An 18158-nucleotide genomic window follows, 5' to 3' on the forward strand; every position below is an offset into this window, starting at 1 on the left:
ATAACAGCACTTCAATTCTTTTGGCCTTTCTTGATAGTCATACTACCGAACTAATTCACTCAATTTAGGCCCTTTTTATATTCAAAACCTTTCATATTTCCATTTTGTACTTCTCCTAGATGAGGACACGTCAGTTCCTTTGGCCTTTCTTGATAGGTCATACTTTTTACAACTCTGATCAACTAGAGAAAATATCAAGGAGAATAATTATCAACATTCTTCTTGAATTATCAGGGTTAGAAGGAGCTATTTGAGTCTACAGCCTTACAGGGCTGAATGACAATGTCTAAATCCAACAGTTGCTATTGTTTACAGAAAATACTCCAACTTGTGATTCTCAGTCTATTTGCTGCTTCTGTTATTGTTGCCTAGCAATCACTTCCCCATCCTGTATCTGTGAAGTTCTCAGTACTGATCTTCATGTTTATTTACACACCCAGTTCTCCCACATCACCTTTGCAATCTGTAAAGATCACTCCGAATTCTAGTCCTACCTTCAAACAGCTTGGTGTCATCTGCAGAATAAATGCATGTTATATTTCTTCATTCACATATACAACGATACCAGACCCACCGGAGACAGAGTACAATAAAAAGGCTTATCACAAAGTCTGATCTGCATATCCCACACCTGCGAGATCTAAGAGTGATAAATATTGCTGAAGTTGCACACCATGAAAGGGAGCAGTAAACTCTGTGAAAAATAATTTATTGCACTAGTCTTAAACAGTCAGTAACCATAATTTTATGTTCAGAGATAAAAGATTCCAAACATGTTTTATATCAGTAAATATTTTGTGAGCAGTTCTTTTACCAGCCTTTGCTAAAAACATCATTGCAAGTCAACCCGAGTTCTAAATGATTACTCATATTGTACAAGCTCAATAAAAGGAGCAACCATCTTCTCTCTCCTTCCATCTCAAACGGGCACAGCAACTTTGTCTCCCACAAGAAGCACTGCCTTTCCTCAAAGCAATCAGGTGCTTTTACCACTAGACAACTAAGGTATACCAGTCACTATCAGTATTCCAGTGTCACCTGTAGTTCTGGTCCCAGCCATTTCTTGTGCACACATTCAAAGGTATCCAAAACAAGCACTTTGTTATTTCTGGCATTTACATTTTGTCACTGAAATTCACATTAGTGCTTCTCCAACTGGATCCTCTAACGCTTTTTTTTCCTCTTGGTGAGAGGTACTTCTGAAAGGAAATAAAGAGATTTTTCTGACAAGCTTTTCAATCCATTTTGCCTCATGGGAATGATTAAAATAGAATTAATTCTACTCAGTAAAGGAAATGAATTAGATGAGCCCTTGAGAACCCCTTCTAACCCCTCTCCCCATCGCTTTTAATATGAAAAAAATCTTTCCAGATTCTATAGCATATGATTTCATTCAAAATATCAATAAAAATTCCATTGATGAACAAAATACTGCACTTCAAAGCTTATTTAAATAAGCACCTTTCTGCTTCCCATGAACTCCTTTAAGATTTCACTGTGAATTTCACACATGAAATACTCACAAACACTCGATACCCAAAGAGATGGCCTAGGAGTATTGTAAATGCTTCAGAATTTGCTAGGGTAGTTATTCAATGAAACTGAGAACATCCCTGATTTAGAGAGAAACTGTTTTTGTCCACAACAATTTGAAGAAAGCGTAAGCAATTCAAGTACAGTATTAAATGCACTATTATGCTTTCAACCTGACCATCTGAAACTCGAACGCTTTCAAACTGTCTACAATTGACTAAGGTGATCAGAGGATGTAACCTCGTTTCAGTACTACAAGATGCCCTCATGCTTTTGAAAAGAGCAAACAAATGTGCTACCTCACTATAAAGCTAGTTTAACAGTTCTTATCATGCTACCTTATATGAAGCATCCTTCCTTTACATGCAATTTGGGATAGAAAGTCATTTCCAAAAGATATATTCCTCACATGTCTATGGCATTAAAGCTTTTCAGGAGTTGTACTTAACCCTTTGGTCTCCTTCAGGTAACCTAATAAAATACTATTCTTTCAAGCTAAGAACCAGTCTCTTTGGTCTATCAAGTCTGCTTTCCACTACATAAGCAAGACACATCAGTCTTAGACTAGCTAGGAATTGCCAAGGGAAATCATGCCTTTAGCTGGCCAGCTCCTGTCTGAGGAACACTATCAGTATAGAAGGAGACATGGCTGCAAAGCAGAGCCCCAGCCTCTGCCCAGAGCACTGCTGAATGAGGTATCTCAAGATAAAAGATGCGTAACATTCTCTGGACAGTGTCTGTTCCATGGTGTTCTGTTCTCAGTGTATGTTCTCCTCAAGCAATACTGAAAAAAATCCCACCCATCTATAGCTTCTGAGCTGCAGATCAGTTCAAGCTCAACTAACATCTCAATTTTTACTAAATGCATTGGTGGCTTCCATAGAGTAACTCCATCATCAGCTTTAAGAAGCCTGCTTGCAACTACTTCCAAACAAAAATTACATTCTTTTCAGTAACATACAAGTGATAGCAAAGTCATCACTCTTCTGTTTCAATTCCCAGAATTCTACAACTATGTCAGACAACTTCTAATATAGACAAGGAAGTTATTACTGTACATATACTAGTTTGGAACTTAAACCTGGAAGCTTTGCCCAGCTGAACCTAAGGCTAGAGGGAAAACTTCTACGCTCCCTCATTCCCATGAAGGTGAAGGCAGCAAGGGCTACTTTGACCTCAAGTGCAGGTTACAGAAGTTTCAGAGCTACTATCAACAGGCATCTTCAGCAGGTGGGAGAGCAACTGAAAGTAACTTTCCCAAATATTATATATTGGAACTCTTTAAGACAGATTTATGTTATAGAAGAGTAAGTCTCCTTTTAACTGGACCAGTTTTAACTCTGAACGTACTATAGTGAAGTTTATGTAGAAAAAGCATATGACTTGCAGTATTGCGTCATCACTTGTGTGCTTGTAAAAAAGCCTCAGGGCAAAGCTTCAATTTTCATGCAATTCTACCACTATACAAGCTAAAAAAACAAACCTAGCCTTGGCAAAACATGGTCCAAAGCATCAGCTTTCATTGCAGAAATATACAGAACAGTAGAGAGTTATTAAAAACAACTCTCCAGTTTGTTAGAATTTCAAACGTACCTTCTTCATCTGAGGTATCTTCTTCTGTGATTACAGGCATCCCAACATGCCTAGTAACAGTTTCCTTCATTGTCCGCATCTCACCTGCTGATAGATTGATAGGAAAAAAACCTATCATCTACTTTTGCTTCTACACCAAAAATTTCCATGTTAAAATTTTGCAGTCTTTTTCTGACTGCATTAAGCAAGGGCCTTCATTGACCGCATACAGAGTCATCTCGGTGCTTTTCTTATATTGATACAGATAACTTGGAAATATACAGAGCACAAGCAGTTAAAAGTCTTTTCTTCCAGGGTACATTTTCAAAATGAGAAAAAAAGGGCCCAAATATTGGAATTAGGATCCTGTACCTGTTTTTAAAAGTTTGCTTCTTAAAATTGCTTTTATTTTATTCCTAGCTAAAATGATAAAGTACTTTTCAGGAGAAAGAAAATAAAATTACAGAACAGAGTCAGAAACAGTGAGTCACAGGACTATAAAAAACTTTTGTCAAGAAGGACAAAGTTAAGTCTAGTTGTAAACTAATCAAAAGTTTGAACAACTAGGATGTAATAATTGCAGTATTAAGAAAACAATTAGAAAAGAGTTTTGAAATTGCATCAATTGTCAACATCAGACAGGTTTCAATTCACTTGGAAGTATTAAAAGCTTCAGTAACAAAAGACAGAATAAATAACGAGTGTCAGATGTAAAGGGAATGACTGATGTAATAGTGCAACTACTGGTCTTAAAAAGCACTGTCATTAAGACATCAATATTATTTTCTCTTCAAAAATATTAACTGATATTCCTTCAAGAGCCCACCAGGAACAGACATGAGACAAGTGGGTTTTACTTTGCATTCCACCAGGATGTATTAACTACAAAATTGTCAGCCTGCTTCTACTCTTATGAAGACCAGCCTGTCTGTCAACAGGAGAAACAGTTAGATGCATGTCTTAATCACCGCTAAGTTTCTTGTATGGCAACACGAAGAATTAAAACACTGCTACACTGCTAGCAAAGTAGCTAAGTTGCTTTTCCAAAGAAAAATTCTGAAGATTACGTATAAGATTTCAGATTAACTATAAACTGCATGCACTCTCTCTCTACCCAGCCAGACTGTGAAAAACAGACAGGCAGGTTCAATTATGACAGGGGCATCACAAACAGTTTCTTTAATCTTCTACCTCCGTGGATGGACAGCAAAATTTAACCAAGCTACCTTAGAGGGCAAAGCAGCAGACAAACTTTTGCAGTATCTTCAGATTCACCAAGACAATGAAGACATACCTCGGATTTTCGCAGAATCTCTATTCCTGGACGCCTGTGATCTTTTACTGTTTTTTTTACTTCTGCTTTGAGATTTCCCATAATCTGATCCTGAATCAGAAGAATCTAGTTTTACTTGACGGTGTCTTCTGGATTTAGAGGCCTAAAACCCAAACAAATTTATAAGCGATAAGAAAAGCTGAACTGCTACAGCCACACATTACTGCGTGTCACCCAGTTTACAAGTCAGCAAGGACTAAAGCGTCAACTTCTTCAGATGTCAGGGAGTGGGGGGATTCTTACTGGTTACGGTGCTTCAGCCTAACAGGACAATGCCCTCCTACGGTTTAATAGTGTATTGTTTAAATTCAGATATTGAAACATTCATTTATTTTCAAACCACTGCCTATTCTCATCATTCTACATCTTCATGTTGCGGATCACTGTGCGCAACCAAAAGGAAGACTTCCAAGAACTACTGCGTCATAAGGCCTCTTTCCTTTATTACCATATTTTGCTTAATACCTAGGGAACAGTATCACCCCCCATTTTCAAGGCTGGACTGCTGTACGTTCCCAAGCTGTTTCATTTAACAATGTATATTCAAATGAGATTTTAATAACTAAAAAAGACGTAACATTTACCATAGGTCCACTATTGAAAAGACAATTCAACAGCATTTCTAAACTAGCAGTATTGAAACAATGTTTTCAAGAACTGCCAAGTGAATTTAAACCCCCAAGAGTCTTCAGAGCCTCCAATATCTGAGCTTCAAGGTCAATGGGATTTAAGCAAACACACACTTCAAATATTTTCCTAAATTTTTTATTCCATCTACTTAAAAAATGGTGCATTGACATTAAAAAAAAAAAAAAAAAGCTTTGTAAACAAAAATTCCCCAAGTGGAGACAATTTCAGACTTAAAACAAAAATCTGCTTATTCATACCTAACTGCACTGTTTCCATAAATCTAACATAAAAAAAATAAAAGCTCTGTGGTTTCCCAATGTGTTCAGCAGGGAAACTAGAGCATTCAAAAGTTGAATTCAAGTGCAATTTTAACTCATTCTTTTTTGATCCATTGTATGTTAAGCTGGTACTTACAACTATTAAAAAAAAACAAAAACACATCCCTATAATCTAATCTTATACCTTACCTCAACAACTGCAGAATAGGATCTGTACTTGATCTTAGCCAATGCATTTGCTCTTTCAGAACCCTGCAAAGAAACAAAGAAATCTCTTAGAAAAAGTTTTCACAATCTATGATAGCAATATTAAAAGGCAATATCAAATTAGGAAATTAGTTGAGCAATATCTTACTGAAGCTGTAATTTTATAACAAATGCTGCAGAATTGATGCTTCATTTAAAGAAAAGAAGTAATCCAAATTTCATAAAAAAAGGCAAAGCATAATTTTGATGGCCTTCATCAGCGCAGGAGAAAAACTGAAATTTGAAATTTCACATCTTACTTGAATTCAAGGTTGAAATAAGCAGGTATTTAAAGAGAAGACAGTACAACATTAGAGAATTTTGTGGCATAACTAGTGAATACTGCACTTAGTTCAAAATGCAGGAGGAACCATAAAGGAGTTTGGCCAAGAAGATACAGCTACTTCCCCTCCTTACCTGAAAGGGACCATAGCTTTTTATTATAAGCATCTAAGAGCCATGTTAGTAGTGAATACTAATATGAGAACAACCCAATTAAAAAATAAAAATAGAAACAAAAAAGCCCAACCCAACTCCACTACTACTATAACTTGCTTTGATACTATCAAGTCCTGAGGTTGAGAAACTAACAGATTTTTGTCTGCAGAGTGTGGTAAACTAGATAATTTTTCTTACTTCTGATGCTACAGAGGTCCCTTCTTCCTTTCCGTTTGGTATTTCATCAGCCTCTTTAGCATTTAAGAATAATTTCTGGGAAAAAAAAGATGATTTTTTTTAAATCTCTATCATACACAAGGCGGTTAAAAAAAAATCCAAGAACTGTGCAAAACAAAACAAATATTAAAGTAACCACATACCTCTGTTTTCTTCATACCTCATGCTACAGTACCATGGCCCTTGCTTGACCCCAGAATAAGTGCAACAGAGGTACTTAATGCACTCATTCCAATATTGCCCATAAGCCACTTCTACCAGGCTTACGTTTCAGTACATATTTACTTTATTAGAGAGACAGTATCACATACACGATACCCAGAACACTCCCATATGTCTGTCTAATGTTTTACTTATTCCATGTCTTCAGTGTTACAATTTTTTACTTAAGTCTCAGATTTACAAAGTACACTTGGATGTCATCAAGCTAAATCAGCCAGCTCTTACAAGTTCACGTAAAGTGTTAAGTTGTCACAGCATAATGGTCAATATAACCTACCATTCTCTTCTGCTGCCATTCCTGATGTTCCAAAGTTATATCTTTAAGATTAACCACAAATTCATCTTTTATCAAGCTCAGGGCCTTGTCTGGCTGCGATTTGTCAGCTGAGATGACACACTTCATTTTCTGATAGTGGTCATGAATATTCATCAGTTCCTAAAAGAAAAACAACCACCACCACAAAACAAACAGAAAAAGCTTTTCAGGAAAAAAGGTTACAGCAGAAAACCAAAATTAGTCCGCAGTGAAGAAAAACAGCATTAAACTACTGAACAAGCAGGAGTGTTATGAATGGAGCCCCTTAGTATCAACTGTTCAGTTTCAGCTAGTAATATTGCTACCTAGCACTGTCCTATCAGTCCACCAAAACAAAGGAAAACAGAGTTTGTTTCATTATTTAAACTAAGAAGGAAGCCTCAGTGACACTGATGATTAGTGCTCACAGAGGTTCCATTCTCATACTGGTATCTGTTCTCATCTTTCTGGAGGAGAGATTTTGCATCTCTCACCCCATCATTTCACAGATTACTGATTTTTGTACCATTCTGTACTCATCTGTACTGACAATTTATCTTTGCAAGCAGGAAAAAAAAATGGAAGTAAAGATCTACAACCAGCTTATAATGATCAACATAAAAAGCTATATCCTGCTTAAAATACTACTTTTTAAAAAAATGTATTATATACTAAACTCAAGTTTGAAAAGGAGAAATAAAGGTTAGAGAAGGTGACAACCTTGCAGATAACTAATTTTTATTACCATAAGCATCTAGTCTCCAGCTGCAAATTGCAGATGTATCACAACAAACATGCTCTCTGCCTCCCCCCAACCCATTTTCCATTTTTCTCTGCTTAAGTGACAGTTGATCATTTGTCCCTTTCCCTTTTAGACCATATTAAGGTGCCTACAAAACACTAACGCACATTTTGGTGCTGAAAAAGTACAACAGGTCTTCTAAAATAAATGCCATGTTTCTAAGATGCTAAGTAAATTTGCTGGCACAGATTACCCTAATATGCATACCATAAGGAAAACTTACAGAAGACTTGATTGGGACAATTAACTCCTGGACAACAGAGAAAAACACAATGATTGATCAGTAGTTTAAAAGTTACTATACCTCCAGTACATCATTAGTGATGAGGCTGTTTACTCGGTTACTTGGATCCTTAAACTCTTCTTTAAATTCATTTTCCTGGATCTTCTTCTTAGTTCTGTAGTTTAACTAAAGCAAGAAGAGACAATGCTTCGTAACTTAAATAGTAAAATTAAAGTTGCATCTCCTCTTGAAAATTCTCACTGCATATCCAGCAGTCAATAGATGCTGGAAGGCATATGCTTATCCCATCGACAATAATACATAACTTTATTATCAAGTGCTCAGAGTCAGCACTTTCAAAATTAACATTTTTGTATTCTCTAGTCAAGAATTTAATCAAGCACTCAGACTCAAGAGTTTGAAATTCCCACAGATTAAGAGGTACCTCAAACCTAAACATATTTTTTCAACAGCAAATATTTTTATTAAGTGAAGGGTACGGTACTTTCAAACGCCCTCTAGGTTTTGTTTTATATACCTAGTTACATAAAGGAAGATGTAGCATTTTTCAACACAGTGTCCAAGATGAACTAAATGAATCAGTGTTGCTGAACTCTGTCAGCAATAGAAAACTGAAGATATCCTTTTAAATACAGTAAGTCATTAATGCAACAACTCACTAGCTTTGGCATTGCTGTGAAATGGAATGCTCTGGCAACGCGCAGTTTCCTAAAGATGTATGCTGCATCATAATGCTGGGACTCTATCAGATCCTGTTGAAACCTCTCGACTTCAGGCCAATCCTTGAGTGCAATTCTGATCTGCAACAGAAGAATTGTATATTGTTATATCAAAATGCGTATTTCAAACCTGCTTAGGAATTCAACTTCCCTTTCAGTCTCTATGAGGCATAAAAAAGACCAAAAGCTTCCCTCTCAAGGGGATATATTACGCATCCTTCCATTTCTCCTGGTCTACTCCACTGGGCACAGCTTAACAAACACAAACATGCTCCTGAAACTTATCCTGACTTTCTGCACTAAGCAAGAAGCATGCATTTATGACAGTTCTCTCCACACTCCATGTTTAAGTCATGTTATTTAATGTACACCTGTGGAACCTTGCTCTGCTGAAAACAACAGCTTTCACGGGTAGCTATAGTTAAAAATCTAGCTTCACTGCAAGATATGGTTCTAGTCAATAAGAACTGGCACTAATTTAGTCAGTTTTCATTCTGCTGAAATTCTAAGGAATAACTGGGGATGTAGCAGAGGTTTCCCCACAGCTGATGAGCACGTTCCCAGTTCCCATTTTCAAAGCTAAAGTCTTGTTCACTTTTGAAGAATGGAGAGCTTCATATTTGGTGAGGCTTCTGAGAACACCACAGTAAAATTTTAGGAGATATAAACAATACATTAGTCACCATGTAAGTTCTCAGACCCAAAGGTGTTTGCAAGGTTAGCTTTTCCAAATGGACTGTTTTGTTCAAAATGGTTTTATTTTAAGAAAGCAAGGAGAGAGGAGATACAGTATCAGTTTGTGAAGACAAAGCAGATTAGAAGTATACCATACACCTTGCATCTAGTATTTTCCAAGAAAAAAACCTCGAGAACAATTACCTTTTGCTTTGGCTGGCAAAGCTGCGTAGAATAGAGCCCGTACAAAAGATACAGAGCACCAACTCGAATCTGGAAAGCGTAAGGAGGCAAAAAGTACTGCTGCGCCAGTTCCAAAGCCTTCTTTGCAAACTTATTCCTCTCCAAAGCTCTTATTCTACCACTAGAGGAAACACAAAGGAAGTACATTAGGGTCAGTGACTATAAAGCATGTTATGGTTTTAGAAAGTCTGTAACACAGAAATAGTATAAACATTAGATATTTTGGAACATGTTGATCTAAGGTTCAGGTTCTGGCAAGTCTTCAAAGGCGGCCAGGCCTTAAGCTCTCTGGCAGTGCTGGATACCGTTCCCTGGATTAGATGGGATCTAGAGTGAAAAACGCAGTGCCCTACAACCACGTGTTTTAAATCTCACATCCCGAGAACGGCACCAAGCTCCCCGAGGGCGGCACTGAAGAAGGCATCACTAATACACGAAATAAAAGCAACTCCTGACCCCCCCCCCCCCGCGCCACACAGGCGCCAGCTGCTTCACCGCCAGCGACCTGCCCAGACCCTTCCCAGAAGCCGCGCCAGAAGGACCCGACGCCCCGCAGCGGGGCGCGGTGGGGGGGAGCCGGGGCCCCGGCGGTAACGGCCGCGCGGGCCAGGGCCGAGGAGGCGGCCGCTCGCTCACTAGAAGATGGCGTGGAAGCGGCGCTCCCGCCACAGCTCGGCGAAGCGCTCGAAGCGGACCGTGTCGGCCTCCTGGAAGGCGCCCAGCAGCGCCTCGCAGTCCGCCTGCAGCCCCGGCACCGAGCACATCCCGCCGCCGCCACTGAGCACGGTGCCGCGCCGCACCGCACCGCACACAGCCGCGCATGCGCGGCGGCCTCCCCCCCCCCCCCGCCCGCGCATGCGCACTGCTCCGCCTCGGCCCGTTAACGGCTGCGGGGAGCGGGGAGGGGGAAGGGCCGTGCGGGCGCCTCCGTGAGGCGGAGGGCGGCGCGGCGGTGACCTTCCGCGAGGCCTCACCCGCCCCCTCGCCCCCCCCGGAAGGGCGCGTCCGGCCCGCTGAGGGGGCGATGGTGACAGGAGCTCGCTGCGTCCGCCCCTGGGCCCCCGGGAGGCGCCGCGTCAGGCTGCGCCAGCATGGCGGGAGCGGGGAGCGGGGCCGCCCCTGCCCCGCATGCACGGCCACACGTAGGCGGCGGCGGCGGCGGGCGGGGGGGGGGAGCCGGGGCTGCGGCGCCGCACGTAGCGCGGCTGGGCGCGGCCTCGCCGCCCGGGCCGGGCCGGGCCGGGCCGGGCCCGGGGCGCTGCTTCCCCTCTTTCCCCGCTAGTCAGAGGTAGCGGCAGCCCCGGGAGAGCCCGCCCGTCGGAGAGCCCGTACGGCCGGTAAGTGTGCAGCTGCCTCACGGGGCGGCGGGAGCGCGCCTGGTGTTGCTGCGGTGCAGGGGAGGAACGGGGCTGCGGGCTCCGCTTGCGGGAGATTCCCCCCGTGCCGAGGGGGTCCTGGCAGAAGGAAGACAGAGGTGTAGAGAAGGTATCGAATAGCTGCTATGGATGGAATGATGCATTAGGTGATGACTTTAAGTGAGTGGATGTTCAAAACTGCAAGGCTTTCTTCCACTGATGGAACAATTCACGTGAGTTGCTTTCTTAAATAACCATGTACGGCATAATGAATTTTACACGTTGCTGGATCTAGTGCTGTGATAGCCTCCAAACCAGTTCACCGTTAGCATCAACTAATTGATTCAGAGGTCACTCTTTGAAGCTAGGCACTCAAACTGTCAGCTGCTACAAAGTTATTAAGTTCCACAATGTGTCAGGCACAAAAACATCTTTCAATCTTTATTTCCAAAAAGGTTGCTAGAATCACAACCCTTAGTTGCCTTTATAGATGAGGAGGAAATGAATGGCCATGTCAGCTAAACAGCTGTTGCCTTCAAGCACTGCTGATTGCCACTTTCATTGATTATAGGAATAGAAGCATTAGCAGAGCTGTTCCATATGAACTGGACAGGTTTTAGCAGCTGCTGGGAAGAGCTGCACCTGCTGAGTTTTTATTTTTATTTTTAATTTTTTGAAAAGACATTTTTGTCTCTCATTTGGATTAATGTTTAGAGACATTGGACTGTGACCACATTCATCCAGTGTGTGACCCTGTCTTCAATAGATTGCACTGATTTTGAAACAGAAGGGCAACACTGTTGGGAAAACAGTTATAATGTACTTTTCCCCTCTCTGTCATCCCTAATGGATTTACAGATTCAAAGCACAAGTTAGTTAATAATTGACACATATGCAGTACATTCTTCTTTACCTAGAGACCAAGCCCAGCTCTACTTAGTTATAGGAGTTATCCCATAATTTAAAAAGAGTCATTTGGTACTTGAGTGATGCATAATTTGGAAAGCTTGAGTGTGTTTTCTAAATTCTGTATTCTAAGCATGCAGTGAGTGTAGTGATTTCTCAGGCTGTTTCAAGAAAAGCTAGATGGGAATTTCTTTTCTTTTCCTAAGGTAGATGGGGCTGAATGTCATAACACTTTCACTGTGCAAGATGAACCTTTGTAGCAAGGATGGGGCTGTTGTGCCTATATATTAATGTGTGCTAGTCTTTCCTTGCAGAAAGTTTGGCTATAATGTAAAGAATGAAGATGCAAAGGAGGAAAAAGGAAAAAAAAAAAAAGGGCTTTTCTGCAGCATTTCCTTTCTGTTGTGTATAGTATGAAATACAGTGTTCATTTTTGGGCTAACAAATGTACCGCTTACTTTCCTTGATAAATTGTGTTTTCATCCCATACTCCATGTATTTTTCATTAGTAAATTGTAATTGTTAATAGACTGTCTTCCAAACTAAAAAAAAAAAAGTAGATAATGTAAGGAAGAATAAGGTGGTTACTGTAATTTATTTGTATTCTTATTTAACTCCTAAACAAAAGGATGAAGTCCTGTTTGTCCTGTTAATTCCTACTGTGTAAGTTGCAACTCATTTATCCCACATAAATACAAATAGCTATAAATAATGAGGGTTTATCCAGTTGCATGTGGTACAAGACAACACTCTCTTGTTTTGCAATACCCGATTTAATTGTATCAGAACACCTTTTCAAAATGAAAACATGATGAAAATTGCAATAGGACTTAAATAATAGCAGCATTGAATGGTAAATCTCTGAAAAGGTAAATTCTGGAAATATTTTATTAAACAGCATATTCAAACTTCCATCTGTACAAACCTATCACTAATACCAAGTAATGGTATGACATTCTCCTGTTCCAGCACTCATATGTGCCTTCTGCTTTTGAACTTCTTCTCAACAAAGAAAAAGTATTGCAATAGACTTTTAATCTGTTGAATTGGAAATGGCATTGATTTAACAAGACAGATTTCCAAGTTCTTGTCAAGTTATTTGCATGTACTGAGAGCAACTGAAATCAACTGGAGAAGTCATCTTGGACTTGAAATACTTTGTTTTGTTACTAAGGGTGTTCTCGACTTGACTACTCAAGGACATTTCATAAAACTTCTTTGTCCCTCTGGCTCCACCTCTGTTGATCTCCTCACACTTTAGGAGCTGCTTTGTCTGTCTTGGGGAAAGCAAGACCTGATAAGTTGTAGTGCTAAACCTCTTCTAATTGTGGAGGCAGTCTACTTAATTTAGGTAGGAAAACCACCGTGACTAAGGTGAACAGGATTTGGCTGTAAATACAAGGTAGAATTTATAAATGCTCTTAGAATATGGACTGTATGTTGCCTAGTGTCAAATTTCTGTTGACTTTGATGGTAGGTAAGTCAGGCCTCAACTGTGCAAGGAGTTTTAGCTATGCAGCATAGTATTTAGTTCACTTACAAAAGTGGTTTTATCATTTACCATCTTCACCTTTTTAGAGCTGGGGTAACTGCTGAAGAGAAAGATCAGAGATGTCCCAAATTAGAAACAAACCCTCTTTTTATTGAACTTTATACTGTTACACAATCAAAAAGAAATACAATCACAAATATGTCAAAATGTTTCAAGAGAAATATCAATTGCAATATGTTGTACTTGGTTCCAAAAAGAATTCCATTAAAATATACCACTTCTTCATGAGAGAATACTGCTATTATTCACAAAATCTACCATACTGTATAAATCCAGTAGCAAACTAACTTTTTGGTAACTTGGCAAGCCTTGCTCAAGGTAAACAGGGAAGCAGAAGAAAAATGACAACCCATTTCTAGAGTTTAGATCAAAATCACAGTTCTCCTCCAGAATGGAGCTCTCCAGGGAGGCAAGTGCCTGATAGTTAATGCTATTTTTAATGAAAGCTGGATACCCAACTCATTTAAATTCCTATGAAAATATTGGCCTTCCTACAAAGCACTCTTAGGCTGTGAAATGTTCATTTTCATGCTGGACTGTTGCAGTTCAAATAATCTGAATCATGTAGTGACATCTGAATGAACTTTGTGTTCTGATCAGTAGCAGCTAATCAAAGATCATGGGGGAACAAATGGTTGACCTCAGGCATATTCATCCATAGACTGATTCATATTGGTAGAATACTCATGATTTCCAGATTCAAGAGCACCGTTCAAAGGAAATGATTCATTCAGCAATGTAACAATGGGGAAAAGCCTGCCAACAGATACTAGTGAAACAGCCCCCATTTGTGCATCGTTTAGCTTCCATTCTTCAGCTGTTAATTAAACAACTTCTTAAAATAATGAAAAATGACTATATTAAATATGCAATGGTTTAACCTGTAATAATCAGAATTTTTGATTCCTACTATTTTATTTCAATAGATGCCTAATTGATAAATTCATTCAAAGCAAGTTTTTAGTCTTGAAATGGTCACCAGTGCTATAAGTAAGGTTTTAATTGTCCTTTCTGGCCTCAATCTGTGATTCTTTGAAGTAATTCATTATTACTGGGGGAAGGTTTGATGTGTGGACACAGACACAACCAACATGGAAACTGCTAAAGCTAAATTGATTTAGTTTTACCCAAAAGCTTGTCAACATCAACATACAGTCCCAAGCCTACCTTCCTACCATGGGAGGATGGTGGGGTAGTAAGTGTGCACTTTAGATTCCAAGCTACCTTAATTTACACTGTGTATTACACCTAAAATCAAGTCACTGGACAGTGGACTTAAATTTGACTTCATGGGAGCTACACATCCATTTAATTATGACTTTTTCAGCTCAAGGAATATTTTAAGTGCTGGCTTAAATATATAAATTTCTTTCACTTTTAACAAAACCAGCTAATCAGAGTGTTGGTGAGAAAGACATAGGCAACTAGTCTGTGATTTTTTTCAAAGTCAAGGTTATAAAATAATTACAGATGTGGGGGATAAAGGCAGAGGAAATTAACAATGTAACTGCACTACATACAAGGACAAAGTGTAATGGCTGGTTCATTTGCATGCAAGTATATTAGCAAAATGCAGTTCCTAAAGCCAGACATCCTAATAATTTGACAGTAATCAGGTTGGTAAGTCTGTACACAGCAGACAGGGAATAAGTGAGGGCCTGCAGAATAACAGAAATTCATATCACAGTCTGGCCTGAAATAGTGGAAGAAACTGAATTCTTGAACAGTGATGAGCAAGAAACTAGAAGCGCAATCAATTCGAATCTGTGCAGGAAAAAAAAAAGTAAAAAGCTAAGATGACATAGCTTGACTACTGTGGCAGTTGTGATAACCTTCTGAAAGCTAACTTTGTTATCCTCTTCAGTTTGTGTGGCAATGATAATCTTAAATAAAGTCCAGAGTAACAGAACTACTATCAAATCAGAGGATATAAATATTCTATTGAGAGATGAAAAGGGTAACCCAAGAGGCCAGCTCAAGAGCTTGCTGGAGGAGTAAGAAAAGCTGAACCCACTCCTCTGTTTAATGCATCTATAAGGCTCTCCTCACTGTCTCATGGAAGCATCACCTTAATCAACACAGAGTTAAGCATAAAAGGGTTTCCCCTACCAACTGGTGTTTTTCCTCAAGCCTTTAAGAACTTCATTACTAAAAGTTCCTCTACTGAAGATAGAGAAAAAGAATCCATGAAAAGCATGCCATCCAAAGGTCCTCACATAGAGCTACTGCATACCTGCTGTTGCTTTCATCCAGAGAAATTTATAAGCTTTGAACACTTAAAGGTTGTGCATTACAAGTCTTTAATACTCAGTAGCAGCTGTGTATATTCAAAACATGTTCTCTGCACAAAGCTTGAATTCCAGCTTGGTGCACCTGCATGCCTTCCCCTCTCTTAATGCAAGTTCTACTCCAACTATAAGAAGTAAACCACCATATTCTGCTACCCATGCCTTACCTCCATTAAATAAGGCATTTTAGTGGGCAGTTAATAGTCTCTATTTAATTTCATTAATTGTCTCAGTTTGAAAATCATTCCTCTTAGTGAACAGTAAAGGTTATTTAAAAAAAAGGGTTAAACTTATGTAACATTATATTGATTTCAAAAGTCTCAAAGAATCTAATGAAACAAATTCCCATTTTCAGATATGGATATGTCAGTGCTTAAATTTTAGAAAAATTAAGACGTATTAATGTCTTAAATTGTTACAGCACATGATTTTCAGGAAGGAATTTAACCATGGCCAAAATAAATCCTGCAGTAAGACACTTCACATTTGATTTCTCTTGCACTGAAATATTTCTTAAAATAGTCTGAAGAGTGCACAGAGTATCTTGACCGTATTTACACATTACAAGGTTGTATCAGTAGCACCGCGTTCTAAGACAGCCAAATGAGAAAAGTCAACTAGTCAAAGTTACTGACCCAACAGCATAAGGATGTTGAGAGCAAGCTTCCTTTATCATTGAGTACCAGCTTCATTTTTCATCATGCAGTTTTTGTGACAAAAGCAAAAAACAAAAGCCAAAAAACCCCACTATCTTTATTTGATCAGTCTTGGGAATTTTTAGTTTTCCTGCTTTCCAGTGTTACCTTGATAGTGCTTCCAGAGACAAGCCTTTAAGCTGTTCATAAGAAAGAATCTTTCCACTCTAAAAGAACACAAGTACGCTGTCTTCTCACTTTGAAGTATACCAATGGGTGTAATAACTGGTTTAAAAATTTAATGTCTTTGGCCAGCTGTAGTACAACACTGTCTAGGAGACTTTAGTACTAAATAGGCTCAAATAATTAACTTGGAGATGGTTAAGGTCAAAGTAAGGAAGCAATGATTCCCAAACAACTCTAAGTTAAAAAGGGAACACTGATGAACAATAACCACTAACAAAAATATAAATTATCTCATTTCTCTCAGATAACACACTCCCCAAGGGGGCCTGGTCCACATATAGTTTATTGATGTAAGAAAACAATACAGTTAGTGTTAGATCCAACCACAAAGAGCAAAAGAATGAGTGAATGAAGGTTTTGTACAGTACATATAGGAAAATAAGATGTTTGTGCCAACTATATACTTCTAAATAAAAAGGCTTCTAAGTATATTCAAGTTATTGAAATCTACATGAAAACATGGATGTTAATAGCAACAAGGTGCATAAAACCAAAACATCAAAATATCGAGCAACTCAATGATGTACTAGATAAAACTTTGCTAACAATGCATGATGTTTTACAATCTGCTTGAAATATCACCTATACCACACAGGGTAAGCTGAACATTTAGATTTAAGATCATACACAATATTAGCATTAACTTCAACAACTACAGGCAGGGAATTTTTTTTTTTTTAAGCTGGCAAAGTGACTACTTTAAGAACATCAAACTCTCTCTCTAAATTGAGAATGTTTCCAAATAAAATGCTGCTAGCCCTTTCCAGATAAAGCCTTTCCCTTTGACTAATCACACTCATTTAAGTCAAAAGCATAAGACAGCATTTAAGAACAATTTATATTACAACATGACTAAAATAATGACATAATCCAGGTTTAAACATGATTTCATAGGCAAACAAAAAAAAAAATTCTTCTTAAAAACTAGTTTTTATAAATGCAGAATATATTGCATGAGGAACTGCTGGTATTTTTTTAAGAAAATATATTGTGCGATTGTGGCTACAATGCACTGCTGCAAAGCATTGTTGTTTCTTATAAAAATTATTAAAATAAAAACTTATTTGAACATAAAGAGTAAGAGAGCACAAGTCTTCCAACTACTTACGAAGGGCAGGATGGAAGTATTGCCAGTTTTTCTTGTGTTGACATTTTACTAATGATAAGTTTTGGTGACCAACTCCCCAGCCAAAAAATAAATATTTTTTAGAATCAGGTGCATATTTCAAAGCTGCTATTGCAAGTGTGTTTTAAATGTAATGGACTTAAAGTGTATGTACCAAAGAATTATAAAAATGCACTATAGGTTGAGTTATTGTTACATAAAGAACATATTAAAAAGACTGTCAAAATAAGTAGAAAGGGGATCAAAACTGAACTAACTGAATTAGTGCAGTACTGTAGCCAGGCTTCTAAAATCAGATATAGAAAATATAAATAGACTGCTTTAGGTGATGATTCACCAGTGTCCAAAAAAGGAGCAAGTATTGTGAAGGCTCAGTTAACTTGATCCAGAGCTCTGAGCAGTTCTTCACCCTGTAGCAGGTTTCTGTTGCCTTGTATAGGAGCATTTACTTCACAGTCGTAACTCGTGAGTTGGGGTAGTCCACTCTCATCCATCGACTGCCCTAGAAGTTTACTTGCTATGTCTAGAGGGAGGGGGGGGAAAAGCGCACTTTATTCACCATGTTTCACCTTTCTTCCCAAAT

The 18158-nt window shown here is 38.8% G+C and overlaps 2 protein-coding genes across 3 annotated transcripts in view; both read right to left on the reverse strand.

Annotated features, from left to right (window-relative positions):
- Positions 1–692: 692 nt before the first annotated feature.
- SNAPC1 (small nuclear RNA activating complex polypeptide 1) lies at positions 693–10269 on the reverse strand. 2 transcript variants are annotated; one of them, XM_067295091.1, is made up of 10 exons: positions 10104–10269; positions 9429–9588; positions 8490–8630; positions 7891–7995; positions 6767–6925; positions 6229–6303; positions 5536–5598; positions 4400–4541; positions 3127–3210; positions 693–1199 (listed from the first exon to the last, which is right to left on the reverse strand). In XM_067295091.1, exons 1-10 carry the CDS (start codon positions 10229–10231, stop codon positions 1165–1167), a joined length of 1092 nt encoding a protein of 363 aa, XP_067151192.1. In that variant the 5' UTR covers positions 10232–10269; the 3' UTR covers positions 693–1164. The 2 variants fall into 2 exon arrangements, with proteins under 2 accessions (XP_067151192.1, XP_067151191.1); XM_067295090.1 differs by having other exon boundaries at positions 3127–3213.
- A 3080-nt stretch (positions 10270–13349) lies between these two features.
- The window catches only part of HIF1A (hypoxia inducible factor 1 subunit alpha), a 33726-nt gene continuing 28917 nt past the window's right edge, over positions 13350–18158 (reverse strand). The window contains exon 15 of the mRNA XM_067295092.1: positions 13350–18098. Within this exon, the coding sequence (XP_067151193.1) occupies positions 17947–18098 (152 nt within the window). The 3' untranslated portion in view covers positions 13350–17946. The remainder of the gene's footprint in view (positions 18099–18158) is intronic.

This window comes from Apteryx mantelli, chromosome 4, assembly GCF_036417845.1.
Source record: "Apteryx mantelli isolate bAptMan1 chromosome 4, bAptMan1.hap1, whole genome shotgun sequence".
In the NCBI taxonomy this organism is placed as follows: Eukaryota; Metazoa; Chordata; class Aves; order Apterygiformes; family Apterygidae; genus Apteryx; species Apteryx mantelli.

Excerpts from the sequence above, each read along its gene's own strand:
- SNAPC1 (XM_067295090.1), bottom strand. The coding sequence starts at position 10,231 with ATGTGCTCGGTGCCGGGGCTGCAGGCGGACTGCGAGGCGCTGCTGGGC. Across the intron at positions 8,631-9,428 it reads TTTGCCAGCCAAAGCAAAAG|ATCAGAATTGCACTCAAGGA; the intron begins GTAATTGTTCTC and ends CTTCTGTTGCAG. Across the intron at positions 7,996-8,489 it reads TCACAGCAATGCCAAAGCTA|TTAAACTACAGAACTAAGAA; the intron begins GTGAGTTGTTGC and ends TTCTTGCTTTAG.